This window comes from Ranitomeya variabilis, chromosome 4 (genome assembly GCF_051348905.1).
Source record: "Ranitomeya variabilis isolate aRanVar5 chromosome 4, aRanVar5.hap1, whole genome shotgun sequence".
NCBI lineage: Eukaryota > Metazoa > Chordata > Amphibia > Anura > Dendrobatidae > Ranitomeya > Ranitomeya variabilis.
In genome coordinates this window covers 26,351,121-26,379,077 of record NC_135235.1, presented here as the reverse complement: position 1 = coordinate 26,379,077, position 27,957 = coordinate 26,351,121, and the positions used below count along the sequence as shown (strand labels likewise).

General features: G+C 45.4%; 1 protein-coding gene across 1 annotated transcript; it reads left to right on the top strand.

Moving 5' to 3' along the window:
- Nucleotides 1-187: 187 nt before the first annotated feature.
- Nucleotides 188-27,957, top strand: IFFO1 (intermediate filament family orphan 1). Its single transcript, XM_077258222.1, has 9 exons — nucleotides 188-989; nucleotides 19,438-19,498; nucleotides 22,441-22,536; nucleotides 22,990-23,130; nucleotides 23,406-23,572; nucleotides 23,960-24,080; nucleotides 25,859-25,954; nucleotides 26,034-26,164; nucleotides 26,958-27,957. Exons 1-9 carry the CDS (start codon nucleotides 418-420, stop codon nucleotides 27,046-27,048), a joined length of 1,476 nt encoding a protein of 491 aa, XP_077114337.1. The 5' UTR covers nucleotides 188-417; the 3' UTR covers nucleotides 27,049-27,957.

Below are 27,957 nucleotides of genomic sequence, written 5' to 3'. Positions count from 1 at the left end.
TTTTAGTACATAGGAACCACCACTTTGTTATCCTATTTGTCCATGATTTGATCTTTTTGCCCCCCAGCTCATGGCTGCGTCCCCCCTATTTCTCCTCTCTCTTCTCTATTCCTCCCCCACTCTCTGCAGTTGCTCTGTGTGTTGCCTGCGGTGAAGAACACAGGAATGTCCCCCCCTCTTGCTCCACGTCACAGCCGAGTCTTGTTCCTCCAGCCCATTCCTCTGCCTCCAGTCATCATATTCTTCTCTTCCTTCCCTTTTCCCTCTATCATCGCTCTGCATCCCCCTCTTCTCCACTAATATCTCTCGGACAGAGATGATGTGACTTCCCCTCCCATCACCACCACCACCCCCATCATCCTCCTGCTCTTGCTGGTCCTGTCCCTCCTCTCCGCAGTGCTCAGAATAGCCCCGGCTATGAATCCGCTATTGACTCCCAATCTCCTTCTGATTTCGTCGGACTCCCCTCTGCAGTCAGGGGACAGCCCCCCATCACCGCCGCAGTCGTCGCTACTCCTCGGGGCCCCCTATGCTCAAGGTGGGGGGGCCTCGGCTTTGCGCAATGACTTTGGTTCCAACATCAGCGTCTTGAAGACCCTCAACCTGAGATTTCGCTGCTTCTTGGCCAAGGTTCATGAACTGGAACGTCGAAACCGCTCTCTGGAGAGGGCGCTGGAAAGAGCCCAAGGAGCGGGGCCCGTCACCAAGGACCAAGCTATCCAGACGGGCTTTGTGGGGCCCATTTTACCACCGCCTCTTATGGGACTCACCCGTCCATCACCAACTCCACCGCCTCCTCAACCGTGGGTCTATGGGACACGGAGGCTGGTGACCAGGTCCGACGTGGGGTCGGTGGGCACCGGATGTAGTGCTTATTGGGGTCATGCTGACGGGGTCGGAGTTCAGATCGATACCATAACCCCCGAGATCAGAGCTCTCTACAATGTGTTGGGAAAGGTCAAGAGGGAGCGAGATGCCTACAAGCAAAGGTAAGGACATGAGCGGTACATTATATGCATATAATTACTAAAAGTATATTATATACGCTGGGTGACAACCGCCAATGGCCGCCTATAACAACGTCCATAAGGTCGGACACCCAACATGGACACATAACTATCCCCAGGCATGATGTGGTCACATCCCTACAAACTGCACTCATCCTGAGCTGGGGCAACTCCAACAACGGATGACAGGTGACCACCATTACCGTGCACACAAAAGTTCTTAGCTCCTAGACCCTCAATGCCATGTAAATGCCCCATAACCCCGAGACCCTTAGTGCCACATAAATTCCCCACACCCATAGACCCTCAATGCCATGTAAATGTTTTGCAACCCTGAGACCTTCAATGCCCCATAACTGCCCTGCACTTCTGAGACCCTCAATACCATACAAATGCCCCACACTGCTAAGACCCTCAATGACAAGTAAGTGCACTCCAAAGACCCTCAATGCCACATAAATGCCCCGCACTTCTGAGACCCTCAGTACTATGTAAACACCCCGCACTTCTGAGACCTTCAATACTATGTAAACACCCTGCACTCTCGAGACCCTCAATGACAGGTAAATGCCCCTAACTCCCGAGACCCTCAATGACAGGTAAATGCCCCTAACTCCCGAGACCCTCAATGACAGGTAAATGCCCCTAACTCCCGAGACCCTCAATGACAGGTAAATGCCCCTAACTCCCGAGACCCTCAATGACAGGTAAATGCCCTGCGCTCCCGAGACCCTCAATAACAGGTAAATGCCTCACACGCCCGAGACCCTCAATGACAGGTAAATGCCCCTAACTCCCGAGACCCTCAATGACAGGTAAATGCCCCTAACTCCCAAGACCATCAATGATAGAAAAATGCCACGCACTCCCGAGACCCTCAATAATAGGCAAATGCCCCACTCTTCCGAGACCCTCAATGACAGGTAAATGCCCGCACTCCTGAGACCCTCAACGATAGGTAAATGCCCCACACTTCCGAGACCCTCAATGATAGGTAAATGCTCTGCTCTCCCGAGACCCTCAATGACAGGTAAATGCCCCGCACTCCCGAGACTCTCAATGACAGGTAAATGCCCCACACTCCCAAGACCATCAATGATAGAAAAATGCCACGCACTCCCGAGACCCTCAATGATAGGTAAATGCCCCTAACTCCCGAGACCCTCAATGACAGATAAATGCCCCACACTCCCGAGACCCTCAATGACAGGTAAATGACTCGCACTTCCGAGACCCTCAATGACAGGTAAATGTCCCACACTCTTGAGACCCTCAATGACAGGTAAATGCTCCGCTCTCCCGAGACCCTCAATGATAGGCAAATGCCCCACACTTCCGAGACCCTCATTGAAAGGTAAATGCCCTGCACTCCCGAGACCCTCAATGACAGGTAAATGCTCCGCTCTCCCGAGACCCTCAATGATAGGTAAATGCTCTGCACTCTTGAGACCATCAATGATAGGAAAATGCCCAGCGCTCCCGAGACCCTCAATGATAGGTAAATGCTCCGCACTTCTGAGACCCACAATGATAGGTAAATGCCCTGCACTCCCGAGACCCTCAATGACAGGTAAATGACCTGCACTCTTGAGACCCTCAATGACAGGTAAATGCCCAGCACTCCCGAGACCCTCAATGATAGGCAAATGCCCCACACTTCCGAGACCCTCAATGAAAGGTAAATGCCCTGCACTCCCGAGACCCTCAATGACAGGTAAATGCTCCGCTCTCCCAAGACCCTCAATGATAGGTAAATGCCCCGCTCTCCCGAGACCCTCAATGACAGGTAAATGCCCCTAACTCCCGAGACCCTCAATGACAGGTAAATGCCCCTAACTCCCGAGACCCTCAATGACAGGTAAATGCCTCACAATCCCGAGACCCTCAATGACAGGTAAATGCCCCACACTCCCAAGACCATCAATGATAGAAAAATGCCACGCACTCCCGAGACCCTCAATGACAGATAAATGCCCCGCACTCCTGAGACTCTCAATGACAGGTAAATGCCCCACACTCCCAAGACCATCAATGATAGAAAAATGCCACACACTCCCGAGACCCTCAATGATAGGTAAATGCCCCTAACTCCCGAGACCCTCAATGACAGATAAATGCCCCACACTCCCGAGACCCTCAATGACAGGTAAATGACTCGCACTTCCGAGACCCTCAATGACAGGTAAATGTCCCACACTCTTGAGACCCTCAATGACCGGTAAATGCTCCGCTCTCCCGAGACCCTCAATGATAGGTAAATGCCTCGCACTCCCGAGACCCTCAATGACAGGTAAATGCCCCACTCTCCAGAGACCATCAATGACAGGTATATGCCCTACAATCGGAGACCCTCAAAACTATGGAAACACCCCGCACTCCTGAGACCCTCAATGACAGGTAAATGCCCCACACTCGGAGACCCTCAAAACTGTTAACGCCATGCACTTCTGAGACCCTCAGTGCCACATACAGTAAATGCCACGCACTCCCAAGACCCTCAATGGCAAGTAAATGCCCCACACTCTCAAGACCCTCAGTGACAGGTAAAAACCCGCATTCCCAAGACCCTCAATGACAGGTAGATGCCCCTAACTCCCGAGACCCTCAATGACAGGTAAATGCCCCTAACTCCCGAGACCCTCAATGACAGGTAAATGCCCCACACTCCCGAGACCCTCAATGACAGGTAAATGCCCCGCGCTCCCGAAACCCTCAATGACAGGTAAATGCCTCACACTCCCGAGACCCTCAGTGACAGGTAAATGCCCCTAACTCCCGAGACCCTCAATGACAGGTAAATGCCCCTAACTCCCAAGACCATCAATGATAGAAAAATGCCACCCACTCCCGAGACCCTCAATAATAGGCAAATGCCCCACTCTTCCGAGACCCTCAATGACAGGTACATGCCTCGCACTCCCGAAACCCTCAATGATAGGTAAATGCCCGCACTCCTGAGACCCTCAACGATAGGTAAATGCCCCACACTTCCGAGACCCTCAATGATAGGTAAATGCTCTGCTCTCCCGAGACCCTTAATGACAGGTAAATGCCCCGCGCTCCCAAGACCATCAATGATAGAAAAATGCCATGCACTCCCGAGACCCTCAATGATAGATAAATGCCCAACACTCCCGACCCTCAATGACAGGTAAATGACTCGTACTTCCGAGACCCTCAATGACAGGTAAATGTCCCACACTCTTGAGACCCTCAATGACCGGTAAATGCTCCGCTCTCCCGAGACCCTCAGTGACAGGTAAATGCCCCACTCTCCAGAGACCATCAATGACAGGTATATGACCCACAATCGGAGACCCTCAAAACTATGGAAACACCCCGCACTCCTGAGACCCTCAATGACAGGTAAATGCCCCACACTCGGAGACCCTCAAAACTATGGAAACACCCCGCACTCCTGAGACCCTCAATGATAGGTAAATGCCCCACACTCTGAGACCCTCAAAACTGTTAACGCCATGCACTTCTGAGACCCTCAGTGCCACATACAGTAAATGCCACGCACTCCCAAGACCCTCAATGACAAGTAAATGCCCCTCACTCCCGAGACCCTCAGTGACAGGTAAATGCCCCACACTCCCGAGACCCTCAATGATAGGTAAATGCCCCACACTCCCGAGACCCTCAATGATAGGCAAATGCCCCACACTTCCGAGACCCTCAATGATAGGCAAATCCCCACACTTCCGAGACCCTCAATGACAGGTAAATACCCCACACTCTTGAGACCCTCAATGACAAGTAAATGCTCCGCTCTCCCGAGACCCTCAATGACAGGTAAATGCCCTGCACTCCCGAGACCCTCAATGACAGGTAAATGCCCTGCACTCCCGAGACCCTCAATGACAGGTAAATGCCTCACACTCCCGAGACCCTCAATGACAGGTAAATGCCCCTAACTCCCGAGACCCTCAATGACAGGTAAATGCCTCATACTTCCGAGACCCTCAATGATGGGTAAACGCACTGCACTCCCGAGACCCTCAATGACAGGTAAATGCTCCGCTCTCCCGAGACCCTCAATGACAGGTAAATGCCCCGCACTCCCAAGACCCTCAATGACAGGTAAATGTCCCACACTCCTGAGACCCACAATGATAGGCTAATGCCCCTAACTCCCGAGACCCTCAATGACAGGTAAATGCCTCGCACTCCGGAGACCTTCAATGACAGGTAAATGCCCCTAACTCCCGAGACCCTCAATGACAGGTAAATGCCCCGCACTCCCGAGACTCTCAATAATAGGCAAATGCCCCACTCTTCCGAGACCCTCAATGATAGGTAAATGCTCTGCACTCTTGAGACCATCAATGATAGGAAAATGCCCAGCGCTCCCAAGACCCTCAATGATAGGTAAATGCTCCGCACTTCCGAGACCCACAATGATAGGTAAATGCCCTGCACTCCCGAGACCCTCAATGACAGGTAAATGCCCTGCACTCTTGAGACCCTCAATGACAGGTAAATGCCCAGCACTCCCGAGACCCTCAATGATAGGCAAATGCCCCACACTTCCGAAACCCTCAATGAAAGGTAAATGCCCTGCACTCCCGAGACCCTCAATGACAGGTAAATGCTCCGCTCTCCCGAGACCCTCAATGACAGGTAAATGCCCCACACTCCCAAGACCCTCAATGACAGGTAAATGCTCCGCTCTCCCAAGACCCTCAATGATAGGTAAATGCCCCGCTCTCCCGAGACCCTCAATGACAGGTAAATGCCCTGCACTCCCAAGACCCTCAATGATAGGTAAATGCCCCGCTCTCCCGAGACCCTCAATGACAGGTAAATGCCCCTAACTCCCGAGACCCTCAATGACAGGTAAATGCCCCTAACTCCCGAGACCCTCAATGACAGGTAAATGCCCCTAACTCCCGAGACCCTCAATGACAGGTAAATGCCCCTAACTCCCGAGACCCTCAATGACAGATAAATGCCTCGCACTCCCGAAACCCTCAATGATAGGTAAATGCCCGCACTCTTGAGACCCTCAACGATAGGTAAATGCCCCACATTCTTGAGACCCTCAATGATAGGTAAATGCTCTGCTCTCCCGAGACCCTCAATGACAGGTAAATGCCTCACACTCCCGAGACCATCAATGATAGAAAAATGCCACGCACTCCCGAGACCCTCAATAATAGGCAAATGCCCCACTCTTCCGAGACCCTCAATGACAGGTACATGCCTCGCACTCCCGAAACCCTCAATGATAGGTAAATGCCCGCACTCCTGAGACCATCAATGACAGGTATATGCCCCACAATCGGAGACCCTCAAAACTATGGAAACACCCCGCACTCCTGAGACCCTCAATGATAGGTAAATGCCCCACACTCTGAGACCCTCAAAACTGTTAACGCCATGCACTTCTGAGACCCTCAGTGCCACATACAGTAAATGCCACGCACTCCCAAGACCCTCAATGGCAAGTAAATGCCCCTCACTCCCGAGACCCTCAGTGACAGGTAAAAACCCGCATTCCCAAGACCATCAATGACAGGTAGATGCCCGTGCTCCCGAGACCCTCGATGACAGGTAGATACCCGCACTCCCGAGACCCTCAATGACAGGTAAATGCCCCACACTCTTGAGGCCCTCAATGACCGGTAAATGCTCCGCTCTCCCAAGACCCTCGATGACAGGTAGATACCCGCTCTCCCGAGACCCTCAATGACAGGTAAATGCCCCGCAAAATTATTGTGGATCTGTGGATGACGCACTGTTATGGGGGATCTGAGGATGATGCTCTGTTATGGGGACCTGTGTATTACGCACTGTTATGGGGGATCCTGGTGTTATACAGTGATGATGAGTGAAGGTGTCCGGTGGTCTCCCCCTCCTCAGTTCCGGCTCTGCAGTATTTCTGGTCGGTGATGGGAGTTGACTACTAATAATTTGTATCAGCGGGGTCCGTCCTTAAAGTGACAGCGCGTGCCTTAGTGATGTCCTCAATCCCTAGTTCATTTATAGACTGTTATCTAAAGAATAAAGGACACAATGGCGGTTTCCCTGTGTGATGAGGATACTGTGCGCAGCGCGGGCCTTCAGTAATGACGACTGATGAGGCGAGTGGGGGAGGGTCGGGGTTCAGCTAATATAATAGTTTACGTTTCATGCGATGGTAAATCGGGTGGAAGAGAGAATGATTGCAGGATCAGACTACTGGACACATAGTTTATAGTCTGTATTTATGGTAAGTCATTGGTCTGCATTGGAGCTGTATACGCAAAACAGCAGGAGAATTTATATCAAGGCCATTAGCAAAAATCATTTATTTTGTCATAATAATAATAAATAATAATAATAATAATAATAATAAGTCTGCACTGTTACATTTTAGATCCAGAATTTGATGCTGAGCAAAGGGGAGGTACAGCTGAAAAAAACTATTTACTAGTGTTCATAATAAACATATAGACAAAAGTCTATAAAAGCTGAATAAAATAGATTATCAAAAAAAACAACAACACTCATAAGTCACTGTAATCATACAATTATTATACAACTCATTTTATAGCTGTAACATTAAGAGACAATCCGCAGTTCGCCTTAATATAGTGTGATCCTCACAGGATACTATTTTTGCTGCCTGCAGCCACCACTAGGGGGAGCTCTCAATAACCTGTAAGTCCTAAGCTCCCCCTAGTGGAGACACACAGAACTTTTTATAGCTGTGGCCCAAGAAGCAGGGGATTTGGATCTCTGCATCAGAAAAGCTGAGCTACGGCGTCTATAAAGGTGCGGACATGGGCCCTTGGGTTCTCTGCGACCTTACAGTATGTTTTATATTAGCAAAGCTTATTCCTGCGCACAACGAGATGAAACATCAACAACCTCTAAAAAAAAAGCTTGCAAACAGCTGAGTTCCCTGAAGGCTGCAAATCAGAATATTAATTATTTTATTCTACAGATCGTGTTTCTTCTTTACTACATTTGTGATATGTGATGAGTCCAGACAAGAACGTCGCCTCTTCAAGCTTTTTTAATTTAGTCACTGCACAAAAATGTCAGCGTGGCCCCCGGCCCTAACGTTTCTGTGTAGGTAAATAACTGCAAATTGACCTTGTAGGCAGTGACTAATAGTCCTGTAGGCAAAATTTAGACCAGTCCCCCCACACTAGCGTGTTATCAGACGCTGGGCCCCAGTAGAGCTGATAGTGTATGTGTTAGCAGCCCACAAAAAAATGCTAACAATATACACTGCTCAAAAAAATAAAGGGAACACTAACATCCCACATCCTAGATATCACTGAATGAAATATTCCAATTGTAAATCTTTAGTCATTACATAGTGGAATGTGTTGAGAACAATAAAACCTAAAAATGTTCAACGTAAATCACAAATAACATCCCACGGAGGTCTGGAGTTGGAATGATGCTCAAAATCAAAGTGGAAAATTAAGTTACAGGCTGATCCAACTTCAGTGGAAATGAGCCAAGACAAGGAAATGATGCTCAGTAGTGTGTGTGGCCTCCACATGCCTGTATGATCTCTCTACAACGCCTGGGCATGCTCCTGATGAGGCGGCGGATGGTCTCCTGAGGGATCTCCTCACAGACCTGGACTAAAGCATCTGCCAACTCCTGGACAGTCTGTGGTGCAACGTGACATTGGTGGATGGAGCGAGACACGATGTCCCAGATATGTTCAATCGGATTCAGGTCTGGGGAACGGGCGGGCCAGTCCATAGCTTCAATGCCTTCATCTTGCAGGAACTGCTGACACACTCCTGCCACATGAGGTCTGACATTGTCCTGCATTAGGAGGAACCCTGGGCCAACCGCACCATCATATGGTCTCACAAGGGGTCTGAGGATCTCATCTCGGTACCTAATGGCAGTCAGACTACCTCTGGTGAGCACATGGAGGGCTGTGCAGCCCCCAAAGAAATGCCCCCCCACACCATTACTGACCCATTGCCAAACCGGTCATGCTGAAGGATCTTGCAGGCAGCAGATCGCTCTCCACGGCGTCTCCAGACTCTGTCACTTGTGCTCAGTGTGAACCTGCTTTCATCTGTGAAGAGCACAGGGCGCCAGTGGCGAATTTGCCAATCCTGGTGTTCTGTGGCAAATGCCAAGCGTCCTGCACGGTGTTGGGCTGTGAGCACAACCCCCATCTGTGGACGTCAGGCCCTCAGACCATCTTCATGGAGTCGGTTTCTAACCATTTGTGCAGACACATGCACATTTGTGGCCTGCTGGAGGTCATTTTGCAGGGCTCTGGCACCGCTCTTCCTGTTCCTCCTTGCACAAAGGCTGAGGTAGCGGTCCTGCTGCTGGGTTGTTGCCCTCCTACGGCCCCCTCCACATCTCTTGGTGTACTGGCCTGTCTCCTGGTAGCGCCTACAGCCTCTGGACACTACGCTGACAGACACAGCAAACCTTCTTGCCACAGCTGGCATTGATGTGCCATCCTGGATGAGCTGCACTACCTGAGCCACTTGTGTGGGTTGTAGAGTCCGTCTCATGCTACCACGAGTGTGAAAGCACAACCAACATTCAAAAGTGACCAAAACATCAGCCAGAAAGCATTGGTACTGAGATGTGGTCTGTGGTCCCCACCTGCAGAACCACTCCTTTATTGAGTGTGTCTTGATAATTGCCAATAATTTCCATCTGTTGTCTATTCCATTTGTACAACAGCATGTGAAATTGATTGTCAATCAGTGTTGCTTCCTAAGTGGACAGTTTGATTTCACATAAGTCTGATTTATTTGGAGTTACATTCTGTTGTTTAACTGTTCCCTTTATTTTTTTGAACAGTGTATAATAATCTGATAGTAAATGATCTTGTAATAATAGTCATGCTGCCACACTATGACCATGTATTACCACCACACCGTGCCTGAATATTACCTCTATCCTGTTACTGTTAGTAAATGACAGCAAGCAGAGATCTTGACAACATTAGAAAATGATTTAGAAATATTCTACAAAGAAGATTTACTTACTGACCCTGGGATATTCCTGTTATTTAAGTCTTAGTCTATGGCGGTCATATATGTGGATGATGTACATGATATTGTCTTTTCTCCGGATAACCTCTGAGTCATCTGAACATTGGAGATGCTGGAGGTATCATAAAGCTTCTGGCAATGGTCTCCTTTCTGCGGATTTGGAAGTTTTCCTAACAACCACTGCCACTTACAGTCTTTCGTCATCCTGCACCAGGACTGTGCTTGACTTTTCTCATTCACTGACTGCAAACAGAGATCTTGAAAATAGTGAGGAGAGGATACACAAAATGTGAGAGTTGTGGAACCTTGATGCACAGAAAAATTAAATGTTATTGACACCTTTCACTTGGCAAAAATTACAAAGTTTCAGACTGAAATTTTTATACCTTAATTCATTTTTCATACCCCCTGATATGCAGTCGGCAGCCTGATCAAAGTTTCAGATTTTTTTTATCATGGAAGCAACTCTCCCAGTAATATAGGCTGGATGTGAGGTCTGTGAGTATCTCTCAGTAATATAGGCTGGATGTGAGGTCTGTGTGTCTCTCCCAGTAATATAGGCTGGATGTGAGCTGTGTGTCTCTCCCAGTAATATAGGCTGGATGTGAGGTCTGTGTGTCTCTCCCAGTAATATAGGCTGGATGTGAGGTCTGTGTCTCTCCCAGTAATATAGGCTGGATGTGAGCTCTGTGTGTCTCCCAGTAATATAGGTTGGATGTGAGGTCTGCGTGTCTCTCCCAGTAATATAGGCTGGATGTGAGGTCTGTGTGTCTCCCAGTAATATAGGCTGGATGTGAGCTCTGTGTGTCTCTCCCAGTAATATAGGCTGGATGTGAGCTCTGTGCATCTCTTCCAGTAATATAGGCGGGATGTGAGCTCTGTGTGTCTCTCCCAGTAATATAGGCTGGATGTGAGGTCTGTGTGTCTCTCCCAGTAATATAGGCTGGATGTGAGCTCTGTGCTTCTCTTCCAGTAATATAGGCGGGATGTGAGCTCTGTGTGTCTCTCCCAGTAATATAGGCTGGATGTGAGGTATGTGTCTCTCCCAGTAATATAGGCTGGATGTGAGCTCTGTGTGTCTCTCCCAGTAATATAGGCTGGATGTGAGGTCTGTGTGTCTCTCCCGGTAATATAGGCTGGATGTGAGGTCTGTGTGTCTCTCCCATTAATATAGCCTGGATGTGAGGTCTGTGTGTCTCTCCCATGAATATAACCTGGATGTGTGAGGTCTGTGTGTCTCTCCCAGTAATATAGGCTGGATGTGAGGTCTGTGTGTCTCTTCCAGTAATATAGGCTGGATGTGAGGTTTGTGTGTCTCTCCCAGTAATATAACCTGCATGTGAGGTCTGTGTGTGTCTCTCCCAGTAATATAGGCTGGATGTGAGGTCTGTGAGCCTCTCTCAGTAATATAGGCTGGATGTGAGGTCTGTGTGTCTCTCCCAGTAATATAGGCTGGATGTGAGGTCTGTTTTTCTCTCCCAGTAATATAGGCTAGATGTGAGGTCTGTGTGTCTCTCCCAGTAATATAGGCTGGATGTGAGGTCTGTTTTTCTCTCCCAGTAATATAGGTTGGATGTGAGGTCTGTGTGTCTCTCCCAGTAATATAAGCTGGATGTTAGGCCTGTGTGTCTCTCCTAGTAAAATAGGCTAGATGTGAGGTCTATGTATGTCACCCAGTAATATAGGCTGGATGTGAGGTCTGTGTGTCTCTCCCAGTAATATAGGCTGGATGTGAGCTCTGTGTGCTTCTCCCAGTAATATAGACTAGATGTGAGATCTGTGTGTCTCTCCCAGTAATATAGGCTGGATGTGAGGTCTGTGTCTCTCCCAGTAATATAGGCTGGATGTGAGGTCTGTGTGTCTCACCCAGTAATATAGGCTGGATGTGAGGTCTGTGTGTCTCTCCCAGTAATATAGGCTGGATGTGAGATCTGTGTGTCTCTCCCAGTAATATAGGTTGGATGTGAGATCAGTGTGCCTCACCCAGTAATAAAGGCTAGATGAGAAGTCTGTGTGTCTCTCCCAGTAATATAGGCTGGATGTGAGGTCTGTGTGTCTCACCCAGTAATATAGGCTGGATGTGAGGTCTGTGTGTCTCTCCCAGTAATATAGGCTGGATGTGAGATCTGTGTGTCTCTCCCAGTAATATAGGTTGGATGTGAGATCAGTGTGCCTCACCCAGTAATAAAGGCTAGATGAGAAGTCTGTGTGTCTCTCCTAGTAAAATAGGCTAGATGTGAGGTCTGTGTATGTCACCCAGTAATATAGGCTGGATGTGAGGTCTGTGTGTCTCTCCCAGTAATATAGGCTGGATGTGAGATCTGTGTGTCTCTCCCAGTAATATAGGCTGGATGTTAGGTCAGTTTTTCTCTCCCAGTAATATAGGCTTGATGTGAGGTCTATGTGTCTCACCCAGTAATATAGGCTGGATGTGAGGTCTGTGAATCTCTCTCAGTAATATAGACTAGATGTTTTCTCTAGGTCAGTCTCCCAATCATATGAGCTGAATGTCAGATTTGTGTGTCACTCCCAGTAATATAAGCTGGATGTAAGGTTTATGTGTCCCTCCCAGTAATATAAGTTGGATGTAAGGTTTTATTCCAGTATCTATCTTGTTTATATAGGCTGGATATGTTTTCTGTTTGGCTGTCCTAGTAATATAAGCTGTAAGTGAGGCTTTTTTGTTTCTCTTAAGTATATAAGCAGAATGTGAGGGCTTTGTGTCTCTCCCAGTAATGCAGGCTGGATGTGATGTGTGAGTATTTCTCCCAGTAATATAGGCTGGCTGAGATGTTTGTATTTCTCTTATTAATATAAGCTGGATGTGAGGTCTGTGTGTCTCTCCCAGTAATATAGGCTAGATCTGAGGTCTGTGTGTGTCTCCCAGTAATATAGGCTGGATGTGAGGTCTGAAAGTATCTCGCTGTAATATAGGCTGGATGTGAGGTCTGTGTGTCTCTCCCAGTAATATAGTCTGGATGTGAGTTCTGTGTGTCTTTTTCAGTAATATAGGCTGGATGTGAGGTCTGTGTTTCTCTCCCAGTAATATAGGCTGGATGTGAGGTCTGAAAGTATCTCGCTGTAATATAGGCTGGATGTGAGGTCTGTGTGTCTCTCCCAGTAATATAGTCTGGATGTGAGTTCTGTGTGTCTTTTTCAGTAATATAGGCTGGATGTGAGGTCTGTGTGTCTCTCCCAGTAATATAGGCTGGATGTGAGCTCTGTGTGTCTCTCCCAGTAATATAGACTAGATGTGAGGTCTGTGTGTCTCTCCCAGTAATATAGTCTGGATGTGAGTTCTGTGTGTCTTTCTCAGTAATATAGGCTGGATGTGAGGTCTGTGTGTCTCTCCCAGTAATATAGGCTGGATGTGAGGTCTATGTGTCTCTCACAGTAATATAGGCTGGATGTGAGGTCTGTGTGTCTCTTCCAGTAATATAGGCTGGATGTGAGCTCTGTGTGTCTCTCCCAGTAATATAGACTAGATGTGAGATCTGTGTGTCTCTCCCAGTAATATAGGCTGGATGTGAGGTCTGTGTTTCTCCCAGTAATATAGGCTGGATGTGAGGTCTGTGTGTCTCTTCCAGTAATATAGGCTGGATGTGAGCTCTGTGTGTCTCTCCCAGTAATATAGACTAGATGTGAGATCTGTGTGTCTCTCCCAGTAATATAGGCTGGATGTGAGGTCTGTGTCTCTCCCAGTAATATAGGCTGGATGTGAGTTCTGTGTGTCTTTTTCAGTAATATAGGCTGGATGTGAGGTCTGTGTTTCTCTGCCAGTAATATAGGCTGGATGTGAGGTCTGAAAGTATCTCGCTGTAATATAGGCTGGATGTGAGGTCTGTGTGTCTCTCCCAGTAATATAGTCTGGATGTGAGTTCTGTGTGTCTTTTTCAGTAATATAGGCTGGATGTGAGGTCTGAAAGTATCTCGCTGTAATATAGGCTGGATGTGAGGTCTGTGTGTCTCTCCCAGTAATATAGTCTGGATGTGAGTTCTGTGTGTCTTTTTCAGTAATATAGGCTGGATGTGAGGTCTGTGTTTCTCTCCCAGTAATATAGGCTGGATGTGAGGTCTGAAAGTATCTCGCTGTAATATAGGCTGGATGTGAGGTCTGTGTGTCTCTCCCAGTAATATAGTCTGGATGTGAGTTCTGTGTGTCTTTTTCAGTAATATAGGCTGGATGTGAGGTCTGTGTGTCTCTCCCAGTAATATAGGCTGGATGTGAGCTCTGTGTGTCTCTCCCAGTAATATAGACTAGATGTGAGGTCTGTGTGTCTCTCCCAGTAATATAGTCTGGATGTGAGTTCTGTGTGTCTTTCTCAGTAATATAGGCTGGATGTGAGGTCTGTGTGTCTCTCCCAGTAATATAGGCTGGATGTGAGGTCTATGTGTCTCTCACAGTAATATAGGCTGGATGTGAGGTCTGTGTGTCTCTTCCAGTAATATAGGCTGGATGTGAGCTCTGTGTGTCTCTCCCAGTAATATAGGCTGGATGTGAGGTCTGTGTGTCTCACCCAGTAATATAGGCTGGATGTGAGGTCTGTGTGTCTCTCCCAGTAATATAGGCTGGATGTGAGATCTGTGTGTCTCTCCCAGTAATATAGGTTGGATGTGAGATCAGTGTGCCTCACCCAGTAATAAAGGCTAGATGAGAAGTATGTGTGTCTCTCCCAGTAATATAAGCTGGATGTTAAGCCTGTGTGTCTCTCCTAGTAAAATAGGCTAGATGTGAGGTCTGTGTATGTCACCCAGTAATATAGGCTGGATGTGAGGTCTGTGTGTCTCTCCCAGTAATATAGGCTGGATGTGAGATCTGTGTGTCTCTCCCAGTAATATAGGCTGGATGTGAGGTCTGTGAATCTCTCTCAGTAATATAGACTAGATGTTTTCTCTAGGTCAGTCTCCCAATCATATGAGCTGAATGTCAGATTTGTGTGTCACTCCCAGTAATATAAGCTGGATGTAAGGTTTATGTGTCCCTCCCAGTAATATAAGTTGGATGTAAGGTTTTATTCCAGTATCTATCTTGTTTATATAGGCTGGATATGTTTTCTGTTTGGCTCTCCTAGTAATATAAGCTGTATGTGAGGCTTTTTTGTTTCTCTTAAGTATATAAGCAGAATGTGAGGGCTTTGTGTCTCTCCCAGTAATGCAGGCTGGATGTGATGTGTGAGTATTTCACCCAGTAATATAGGCTGGCTGAGATGTTTGTATTTCTCTTTTTAATATAAGCTGGATGTGAGGTCTGTGTGTCTCTCCCAGTAATATAGGCTAGATCTGAGGTCTGTGTGTGTCTCCCAGTAATATAGGCTGGATGTGAGGTCTGAAAGTATCTCACTGTAATATAGGCTGGATGTGAGGTCTGTGTGTCTCTCCCAGTAATATAGTCTGGATGTGAGTTCTGTGTGTCTTTTTCAGTAATATAGGCTGGATGTGAGGTCTGTGTTTCTCTCCCAGTAATATAGGCTGGATGTGAGCTCTGTGTGTCTCTCCCAGTAATATAGACTAGATGTGAGGTCTGTGTGTCTCTCCCAGTAATATAGTCTGGATGTGAGTTCTGTGTGTCTTTCTCAGTAATATAGGCTGGATGTGAGGTCTGTGTGTCTCTCCCAGTAATATAGGCTGGATGTGAGGTCTATGTGTCTCTCACAGTAATATAGGCTGGATGTGAGGTCTGTGTGTCCCCTCCAGTAATATAGGCTGGATGGGAGGTCTGTGTGTCTCTCCCAGTAATAAAGGTTGGATGTGAGATCTGTGTATCTCCCAGTAATATAGGCTGGATGTGAGCTCTGTGTGTCTCTCCCAGTAATATAGGCTGGATGTGAGGTCTGTGTGTCTCTCCCAGTAATATAGGATGGATGTGAGATCTGTGTGTCTCTCCCAGTAATATAGGCTGGATGTGAGGTCTGAGTGTCTCTCCCAGTAATATAGGCTGGATGTGAGGTCTGTGTGTCTCTCTCAGTAATATAGGCTGGATGTGAGGTCTGTGTGTGTCTCCCAGTAATATAGGCTGGATGTGAGCTCTGTGTTTCTCTCCCATTAATATAGGTTGGCTGTAAAGTTTGTTTATCTCTCAGTAGTATAGCCTTTTTGTGAGACTTGTCTTTCTTTCTGAGTAATATGAGCTGTGTGTGTCTCTCACAGTAATATTTGCTACATGACAGATGTGTGTTTTTCCCAGTAATGTAACCTGGATGTGAGATCTGTGTATTTCTCCCAGTAACATAGGCTGGATATGAATGTTTGTGTTAGTCTTTCCTAGTAATATAGGATAATATAGGCTGGATGTGAGGCCTATGTGGAAGGGCTGCCCATAGCAACCAATAGGATTTCACTTCTCATTTCTCAGAGGCCCTTTTGAAAATGAGAGCTGCAATCTGATTGGCTGCTGTCATAAACTGCTTTTCTTTTCAATACTTTTGATAAATCTCCCTCATGAGATCGTCCATTTAATATTATTATGACTGGCTTCAATGTTTTTCCTACGTCATTATCAGGGACCCGTCCATACTGATATATACAAATAGCTGCTACCTCAGCAGATCGTCCATGTTATACACAGCCCCGAGCACAACTGTCACACACAATACAGCTGCGTAGTGGGCCTGGAGGCGGCCCAGCCGAAGTGTGGGGAGGGGGACAGACGCCGGAACAACTGGCCCCCAGGGGAGGGATGATTCAGTGTAAACGGCATTTTTTAAAATTTCGCAGGAATTAGGAAAAACATTGGGCTTTCACAAGGATTGATAATTCAATCGGGAATAATGGATTATCGAGTCGCACGGAACAACAGCGCATCGGGTCCATCAGCCGTCGACATGCGGGAGAAGAGGAGCCAAGGACTCCGGCCCTCTGTACTGGTGATTGCTGGGGCTCTAAATGTGGGGCCCCCGGCCATAGAGTGTTTATCACCTGTCCTGTTGTTATTGCAAAAATCCCTTTATCTCAAGAATGCTGATAGGGTTTATGATGAGTCACAAACGAGATAAGAAGAAATGAGAGAAGATAAATGTTTATTTCACATACATACAGTGGATATAAATGTTTACACACCCCTGTGAAATGCCAGATGTTTTGCACCAAGAAGAATCATTTCAGAACTTTTTCCGCTCGTAATCTGTACAGATCCATTAGGAAACAAACTGAAATCATTTTAAGGGGGGTAAAAATAAAAAAAAATACTAAAATAATGTGTTTGCATACGTGCATAATTGGGGATGCGGTTGTGCTCAGAATTAGCCAATCACATCTACTCTCATGTTATGCAGCAGTCAGTGCACGGCCGCCGTCATTTACATGGATTCTGATTAACCTCATAGAAAGTTTCTCTGTTCTAGGAGGATTTTCCTGCCATTTTCTTAGTTGCATCTTATAGTAAAAGCCATAAACAGCTGACAACACAGCAAAGGGATCAAAAAAATTCCATTGCATTAGATCTACCATGAACACTGTGAAAACGTCATCAAGAAGTGGCTGAAAAAAAGCGCTCCAATCAAAGTTTTTGTCCTCTTAATATATTGCACTCATCACATTATACAGCACTGTGTACTTACAATTGCTCATTTTGCCTCTCTACCCAGCTAATTCTTCTCTTTTCTCTGCCCTAGGTAGAAGCAGTAACTCTCTTTTCCCTACATAAGTGATCCCCCTCTTTAACTCCTGATCCAGCTGCTCTTCTCCTCTCCTCTGCCAGGGACTTTTCCAGTGATGACTCATGCAGGGAAAAGAGACTTCTTGTTTCTACATAGAGCAAAGAGACGAATTAACTGGGTAAAAAGGCAAAATGAGCAATTGTAAGTACACAGTGCTATATACTATGATGACTGCAATACAGAGGATAAAACTTTAATGGGAGGAGTGCTTCTTTAAATTTGGCACAACCGTGACATTAACCACAATGCAAAAAATTGTAAAATACAAGAAGAAAATTAATCCGGTAGACTGCCAAGTAGCCTACTGCAACATTAAAGGAGCTGCAGAAATTTCTTGCACGTACTGGTTGCATACTGCTTGTGACAACATTCTCCTGTGTTCTTTATATGTCCAGCCTGTGCAATAGGGGGAAGATGAAAGTCTTTTCTTACAAAAAAAATACAAGTCCAGCTATGTTTTGCCAAAACCTCCAGTAAGTCTGCCAAGAGAATGTGGGAAAATATGTCATATCTGATGAGAATAGGGTTGTACATTTTGGCCATAATTCCAGAAGGTATGTGTGGTGGAAAGCCAACAGTGCACATCACCAAAATAATACCATACCCACAGTGATACATGGTGGAGGCAACAGAATGCTTTGGAGCTGTTTTTTTGGCAGCTGGAACTGCAAATTTAGTCAAGGTAGAGGGGATTATGATCAGTTACAAGTATCAGTCAAATGTGCATCAAAACCATTAGAACGCTACTAAAAAGCTAAAGATGAAGAGGAATCTTACCTTTCAGCATGACAACAGCTGTAATAATAATATAGATAGATATATAGATAGATAGATAATAGAAAGATAGATAGATAGATAGATGATAGATAATAGATGATATATAGATAATAGATAGATAGATAATAGATAGATGATAGATAGATAATAGATAAATAGAGATAGATAACAGATAGATAATAGATATATGATAGATAGATAGATAGATAGATAGATAGATAGATAGATAGATAGATAAAAAGAAAAAAACACTTCTCTAGAACCGTCACTCTACTTTTTACGTCACCTCGTATTGGAGAGATTTTTAACAAGTCACAAGTGATAAATTAATCTAAATTAACATTTAATATTAACCCTCACCCACTTTGTCTAAATGTAAAAATTTTTTTTAAATAATAAGGGACAAAATATTATTACGGTAATTTTGTTGCACATAAAAGAAAAATCATAAAATGTTGCATTTTACTCCAAATAAAAGTAGTAAAAGCAATAATACATGACCCCCTTTGGCTGAACCATGATGACACAGGATATTTCTATGATTTTTTTCTCTGGTGAATTATTTTATCAGTGAAAAGCTGAAATCTGATTCGCTGCTGTTTTTTTTTCTTTTAAATATTTCTAACCATACATTTATTATTCTATTATATCTGATTAGCTGTTATTATAGCCACCGCTAGGGGGAGCTCTCTGCATGCTAAATAACACCATTGTATACTCCTGAGCTCCCTCTAGTGGTGGTTGCAGGTAGGCAAAATCTTATCATTTAAAGGGTACTCATCAGGACCCCTATTGACTTATAGTGCAGGGGATTATGTTACTACACAATGCTATGCTACATTTGTGCACCTGTGTGTAGAAAAAGTTGAAATGCAGCAGCCGCGCTTATTACACCTCCATTATGATGGTTTCTCTATAAATCTATACAGGATTTGCAGTAGAATATGACAATACTAATAATTGCAGCCTCCTCGTTAGTCTGGCTCTTGATGTTCCAGTCTCTGTCTCTTGCAGGTGGGAGGAGGAGTACACGGCGCGCGTTCAGCTGCAGCAGAAGGTGAACGAGATGGATGAGGTGAGATTATCCCTTCCATTATATCGTCCTACAGACACGTTTTTCTTTGCTGTGAATTTCATTTAGGAATGTATTTTCTGCTCTGTAAAATCTGCCGCATTAACGCTACATGGAAACTTACCCATAAACTTAATTTTTGCGGCTCCAGAACTCTGCTGTAAATTGGACAATTCCGATACATCTGCATGTAGTCAAACACATTCCCTTGCTGATTTTAATGCTTATTTCTAGGCCGGTGACACTTTTTATATGGGTTGTTCATAAAATGCGACAAATATAATTGGAGGTTAATTATTTGCCTCCAGAAAAGCAATATTACGACAGCCACAAGTAAGTATAGATTTGCATTAGAATTTATACCACCTCGGAGAGAGGGTGGATTCTGGGTATATGCCCGTATCATCTGGACTTGTTACGACCCCATCAAACAGCTCCTCACTAGTGATGATGAGTGAACGCGCCTAGATAAGGTGTTATCTGAGCATGCTCGGGTGCTAACCGAGTGTTTTCGGCGCACTCGAATAATATGCTCGAGTGCCTGCGGCTGCATGTCTCGCGGCTATTCGACAGCCTGTTTGTTTGGCAAACCCTGCATGTGTTGTGGCTGTCAAACAGCCGTGAGTCATGCAGCTGCAGGGACTGGAACATAGTATTCGAGCACACACTCAGTTAGCACCCGAGCATGCTCAGATAACACCTTGCCCCTGCACGTTCAGTCATCACTACTCATCACATCTCCTGGATCTCTGTGAATGTGACATGGGGGAGTCAGATATTGGGGTCACATCTGCTTTGTCCGGTGTTACATGAGGTTAGGTAATGTCACACGTCATGCGGTATAATGGGGTCTTTATATGTAAAGTAATATATGGCGCTGTAGACCGTCCCTCACGCATGGATGAGATTAGCATATGTTCCTCTCTCATACTAATTAGATCTGATGTGACCTAGATATGTGGCGGTCAGGACGTCCATGGCCTCGGGGCTTCAGGTTCTGCCGAAGCTTTTACTGAATGGATTCACATCCATACTAAAAAAAACACGTTGGAGGAGAAGTTAGCTACTCCCTCCCTCACTGCGGTCACCATCGAGCTCCACTTCCCAATATCCTTGTTATCAGGTCGTGTACGCATAGATTTAGGGCTAAATATTATTTTTGCAGTTAGGTGTCATTAATAATATTTGGCTTTTACAGGGTTTTTGTTTCCCGGCACTTTGATGTGGTCTGTGGCCATAAATCAACTGAGAGGAGCTCGGGAAAAGACAGACAAAGGAGGTCTAAACTTCACGTCCGTCCGTCATAGTGGGCAAAACTGAAAAAAGTGGGTCAGGATACCTGTATAAGTGTAATGTGTAGGTGGCACATTCACACTGTGGGCAGTAACAGACAAATATAACCTAGAATAATACCCTGCCCGCGGCTGGTAACCGATCAAATCTGTGACAGCGGCATCGACAGCGCACCGGCAGGGGACGCGCCTTTCTATGTGCCCGTCAGCGCTCATGTGACATGGATAGCCATGATGGCCAGGGGTCAGCGATCAGGCGATTATAGCTTTAAGTCCCCTAAGGGGACTAACGACTGCAGTGAAAAGTAAATAAAAAAGTTTTAAAATATAAACATACAAATAAAAACAAAACACATATTTGGTATCGCTGCGTCAATAAACATCCGATAAATTAATCCGATCGGCGAACGTCAAAACGAGAATTAAAATCAAAATGACAACATTCCTTTTTTTTTTTTGTCCACAACACAAAAAAGTGCAATGAGAGGCGATCAGAGGATCATATCTACCCCCAAAAATTATATCAATAAAAACACCAGCTCGGGGTACAAAATACCAGTCCTCACGCAGTCCCATGTCACGAAAATTGAAAACGTTAAGGCGGCATAAGCTAAATTTTCTTTTGTTTTTTCTACAAATTTCTGAATTTACCGGTATTTCCACCATGTAAATAAAACAAAAATTATCCATGTTTGGTATCTGCGCAATCGTATTGTCAGGTGATTTGTATCATAAAATAAGCGCTGTAAATAAATAAATAAAAATTTAAAAAAATTGCAGAATTGCGCTTGTTTTGCTATTTTGACGCTCTTGGATTTTTTTTTTCCGTACATGATAAAATGTATGGTGTAATTCAAAAGTACAAGTCGTCCCACAAAAATCAAGCTCTCATACGGCTATGTGGAAGGAAAGATAAAAAATATATATCTCTTGGACTAAGGGGAGCAAAAAAACAATAGCGCAAAATATCCTTAAGGGGTTAAACTACCAGTCCTGCGAATCATTTCAGAACTTTTTCCACCCTTAATGTCACCCATTATCTGTACAAATACATGAGAAGCAAACTGAATTCATTTTAAGTTGCAAAAAAAAAAAATACTGAACAAAATAATGTGGTTGCATAAGTGTGAACACCCTCTTATAATTAGGGATGTGGATGTGTTCAGGATCAGCCAATCACATTTATCCTCATGTTACATTGTAGAAAGTGCACGGCTGTCATCATTTACAAGGATTCTGATGAACTCCTGAGAAAGTTTTGCTCTTCTAGGAGGATTTTCACAGCATTTTCTTAGTTGCATTCTACATGGACCGTAAACAGCTGACTACAAAGCAAAGGGATCTCATTGTTGAGAGACATCAGTCAGAGGAAGGGTGCAGAAACATTTCCAGAGCATTAGATCTACCATGGACACGGTGAAGATGTCAGCAAAAAGGTGGTCATTACCAGTACTGCAACAAGACAAGGTTCTCATGCCAATATAAGGCTCAGTCTGCCACATCATTACCGGTACTGCAACATAAAAAAAAATGCATACCTACAAATATATGATCTACGGATGCAGATGGAAATTATTCAGACATTTTATTAATCACTATTGGGGGGAGTCTGTCTGACTACATTGGGCAACCACATCTACTCTTCTTACACAGGAGGCGCAGGAGTCGGCGCTTTACCAGGAGGAGCTGGCGATGAAGGTCAAGCAGCTCAAAGCGGAACTGGTTGTCTTCAAGGGGTTAATGAGCAACGTGAGTATCTGGTTTATCATCAAATATTTTATATTATACATCAGGCACACATGTAAAATGTTAGTTTTTTATATTTTTTTTTTTTTTTTTTTTTTGTATTTTTCTTTACAATGTTTTTTTGAAAGATGAAGGAAACCATCAGTAAGTAGGCTGACTACTGCTCCATGATGGAGCTTATTGATGCTCACTATGTAAATATTTGGGTCATCCAGAGCACGATTATCTCGACCACCTTACCATATGACGACCTATGGGGGAGGATTAATTAATTAATTAAGACTTGCTCCCCAGTGACGGTAGGACACAGTTATGCACTGAAAGCGCCAAAAATTGACACATCCTAACAATAAAAGCACCTTGTTGACGGTTTCCATAGAGTTCTAGAGAATTGTGAAAGACCTGAACGATAATTCTATCTAAATTAATGGAAATGTTTTCCGTCTTCTGACCCAGAACTTGTCGGACCTAGACACCAAGATCCAGGAGAAGGCCATGCGAGTAGATATGGACATCTGCCGGCGCATCGACATCACCGCCAAACTGTGCGACGTGGCTCAACAGCGCAGCTGCGAGGACATGATCAACATGCTGCAGGTCAGGATTTTTGGTGCTGACTGTAAAATCCATTTCTCGTAGCCTTCGTTAGGGGAAACATGCTGTGTAAATCCGTATACGGTGAGCTCCCCCTAGTGGCCTCTCCAGGAAACAACAGTTTTAATTATTTGCCATTATGGCCATTTTTAAAGGTCCCATTATATTTAATTGGATGCGCTGCTGGCAGAATTGTGCCGAGAGCCATTCTGAAATGTTGGTAGGTGTATAGGACTTGTACATTTTATCGTATTTTTCTTCTTCCACTTTATTTCCAGACTGTCCACCTCTCTCCTATGAAGGTTTTGGGAAGAAGAAAAGAGCGGAAACCCGCGGCTGATGACGATTCGTCTGTGTGCGACAGCGAGAGCGCAAGAGGGGGCGAGGAAGATGAGAGTACAGCGCTGAGCATCAACGAGGAGATGCAGAAGATGCTCAACCAGCTGTACGACCTTCACTTTTACCAATATAGTCACACAGGATGCTACTATAAAACTATTGTTATCCAAAGGTTGCAAAACTACAATTACCAGCATCCATGCATTATGCAGGGCTTAATGGGAGTTGTAGTTCTGCAACAACTGAAGAACTAGAGTTTTTGCAATTGCATTTAGTGAGTTCAGTAGTGGGTGGGGGGGCGCTGTTGCATATGCTCTATAGAGACTATTGGGCACTTGGAGTGGTGGAAAGCGGTACTGCAAGAGCAAATAAATTTAGCAAAATTTGAAAAGCAACTATCAGAAATGGCAGATGTGACATATGTATAAGGTGTATGAGCATTTTCTCAGCCACTCATAGTTAACACCTCTAAACCACGATCTTCCTTCCGTAGGCGTGACTATGATTTTGAGGATGACTGCGACAGTCTTGCTTGGGAGGAGACGGAGGAAACTTTGCTGTTATGGGAAGACTTCTCCGGGTACGCAATGTCTGGTGTCGACAACCAAGGAGAGGTAATCCTTCAAGTTTCCAGAAGGGGGCGGAATAAGTTAAGATGACTTTTACATAATCACCAGGGACGTTACTGCATCCAGCGCTGACCACAATCACAGGGATCCCAAAGAAGACCCCAATATGATCACTAATGGGGTAATAGTTCACACTGTGGCAGAATGTATGCTTTACACAACTATAAAATGCAAAATGAATGAACAAAGGAGAAATCTAAATCCTATCAGTACGTGGTGACCGCCCGTCGCCTCCATCATCAGTATCTGGTGACCGCCCATCTCCTCCATCATCAGTATTTGGTGACCGCCCGTCACCTCCATCATCAGTATCTGGTGACCGCACGTCACCTCCATCATTAGTATCTGGTGACCGCCCGTCTCCTCCATCATCAGTATCTGGTGACCGCCCGTCTCCTCCATCATCAGTATCTGGTGACCGCCCGTCACCTCCATCATCAGTATCTGGTGACCGCCCGTCACCTCCATCATCAGTATCTGGTGACCGCCCATCGCCTCCATCATCAGTATCTGGTGACCGCCCGTCACCTCCATCATCAGTATCTGGTGACCGCCCGTCGCCTCCATCATCAGTATCTGGTGACCGCCCGTCACCTGCATCATCAGTATCTGGTGACCGCCCGTCACCTCCATCATCAGTATCTGGTGACTGCCCATCACCTCCATCATCAGTATCTGGTGACCGCCCGTCACCTCCATCATCAGTATCTGGTGACTGCCCGACACCTCCATCATCAGTATCTGGTGACCGCCCGTCACCTCCATCATCAGTATCTGGTGACCGCTCGTCACCTCCATCATCAGTATCTGGTGACCGCCCGTCACCTCCATCATCAGTATCTGGTGACCGCCCGTCACCTCCATCATCAGTATCTGGTGACTGCCCGTCACCTCCATCATTAGTCACCATAAAATGAGGTGCACCTCATGCTGCACCGATTCCTCTGCTGACCGCTACATCTACAGTCCTAAATGCTGCCATTTCCTTGGGCTTCCTCGATATAGCTTGGACCCCCGTCTGCTGTGAAGTCTTCTCCTGGGACAGACCTCGCTGATGCAGTAGAACTGTCTTGTGACTTGTTGCTGGGCTCAGTCTCGCCACGGTGTATGACCTGTAGCATGGAACTGTCTTCCACACCCTCACCTTTGTAGCAGAGTTTCGCTGCTCCTCACCCAGTTTTAAGCCTCCTTCACGGCTGTTTCTGATTCATTTAATGATTATGTTTCATCCTGTATATGAAAATGATGATGATGATAATGATGATTGCCATCTGTTTGGTGTCATTGGTTATACAAACACCCAACTATGTTCCTACAAAATCTCTGACTTTGTGCAAGTGTAGCCTAAAAGAACCGATGAAGGCAACGTGCGGTCACCCAATATCGATGTGATTTAGAATTCTATTTTTTTCATTGAATTCGGGTCTTGATAATTGATAACAATAAGCTCTTACCATACAACGTTTACACAGGACTGTGATAGAGCAGAAGACCTGTTTTCTTTTACAGCACCACTGCTGTGCATGTGGCTGTGTCTGGTATTACAGCTCATCCCCATCCACTTAAGTACTGCAATACCAGACACAGCCATGCACAAGGGTGGCGCTATTTCTGGAAAATAGTTTTAGGCCAAACTCTGCAGCAATGAAGCCCTCTGAGATGGAGGCTCTTGTTGGCAACCACTGATAGTTCAGGAGCCTGTCACCTGGCATATGGGACCGGTTTTGAAGACTGATGTGTCAGTTAAGTCTTCTCTTCCTCAGACCCAGGACGACAGTCTAGAAGAGGTTATAAAGGACACGGAGTCTCTCTTCAAGAGTCGGGAGAAGGAATACCAGGAGACCATAGACCAGATAGAGGTAAGATGGGTGCAGAAGCTCGGAGGGAGGCCTGGCCGTGATCATGGGGCTTGGAGATGAAGCTCATCCTTTCTTCCAGCTGGAATTGGCGACGGCAAAAGACGACATGACCCGGCATCTTCATGAATACATGGAAATGTGCAGCATGAAGAGAGGATTGGATGTACAGATGGAGACATGTCGGCGACTAATCACCCAATCAGAGGAGAGGTGAGGGCGCCAGTTACATGACAGGCTGACCACATATATTGGGGTCTGCATTCCCCTTCCGCTAGGAGTCAGGGACTGGAAAAGCCTGTGCATCACAGAGAGGAAGTGTTCTTATGATCACTTCATTAGTATATTATCTCACCCTAAGACTGGATTCACAGCTACGCTGTACAGTACTGCTGTAAAATGTCCTCTTTGCTGCTGTTGATTTTTACTAAGATTTACTTGAATCACAGCTACACTACTCAGTAATGCTGTATAGTGTTCTCAATGCTGCTGCAGCTTTCAAGTAAGAGTTTTGTCTCATCCCCAGAACTCTGTTCACAGCACAGCTTCTCTGCTCAGTACAGCTGTATAATTTCCTCTTTGTTGCGGTTTATTTTTAAGTTAATGTTTATTTCATCCCATTACTGGAATCACAGCTACACTACTCAGTTCTGCTGTATAAAGTCCTCTATGCTGCTGCAGCTTTCTAGTAAGTGATTATCTCACCTCAGAGCTGCAGTCACAGCTACACTGCTCAATTTTTTTGTATAATGCTGTTACCTCTCAACATGCGCTACATAAAAACAGGTGAGCAGGAATCCCTCATGTCTGTGCATACTGTATATGGGGAGACTTCTTAGCAGCTAGCCTCCATCCACTAGCCCAGAGGCAACTGAAAATCAGAAATGTGTACCGCAGAGGGAAAAACTGGTGAAATATGCAGGACGCAAGTTAACTAATGGTCAGAAGTAGGGTTATTCCTCAGAGACACGTGCGCATTCTACATATCATTTATTCTCTTCATCAGATCTCCTCCCCCCAGTAGCGAATCTGTCTGTAACGAAGACCCTGAAGACTCGGATCGTGACGCTGCATCTTCAGACAGCTCGGCCAGATGATATATGACCTGCCTGTCGTCCCACACCTGCCACCACTGCCTCTGGAAATATGACTCTGGATGTATATATGTTACCTAACTGGCTGGGTACACAAGGGGGCGCAATATTACAAAATGCTAGTCAGACTCTGGGTGTATAAAGGGTGCAATACCCCATGTTTTGGGGGTGCAATGCTGCTGGGTCTATATATAGGTGTGATGCTTTATCCGATGCTGGTTGAGTATAGCTGCTATACTGTCTGTAGATAGCGTCTCTATAGGTGTGAGTACTAGGCATGAATTTTCTATAGCCCCCTGGGACGAATACCGGGAATGTACAGGTGATTATACATCGCCGCCCTATGCCGGAAGGTAATCTGTATATAGTAGACCGATGTTGGGAACATATAGAAGTGCAACACACTCCAGGCTACATATAGAGTAACATCTATAGAAGCCGTAAGGTCTTTGATAAACGCTATGAACATCTCATGTATATATATGCTGCAATTGGGGTTCACATATATAAGGAGGAAGGTTTTATAGGTTTTATGGGAACCATCGTAAAATGTGTACAGATGTAATGTACATTCAGCATGTGTATATAGATCCGCTATATATACGGTCACAGAGCTCTCTATATAAATCCTGTACATAATCATCGCTATAAATACAGATCTATATCGTAAGAAAGTCTTGATGGATCACTATTTTCTAAATAAAAATCTATATTGTAAGGCCATAGCCCCTCTGGAAGGGATGTAAGATAGACAGTCTGATAAATGGACCCCGGGTTACGTAAAATTATAAGCCAATGATGACAATGGATGAGTGATGAGGTTAGGACCGGGTACTAACGTGTTAGCGAGGTCATGGACGTGCCGTGAGATGATGTGTGAGGAACGTCATGTATGACCATGGATGAATAAAA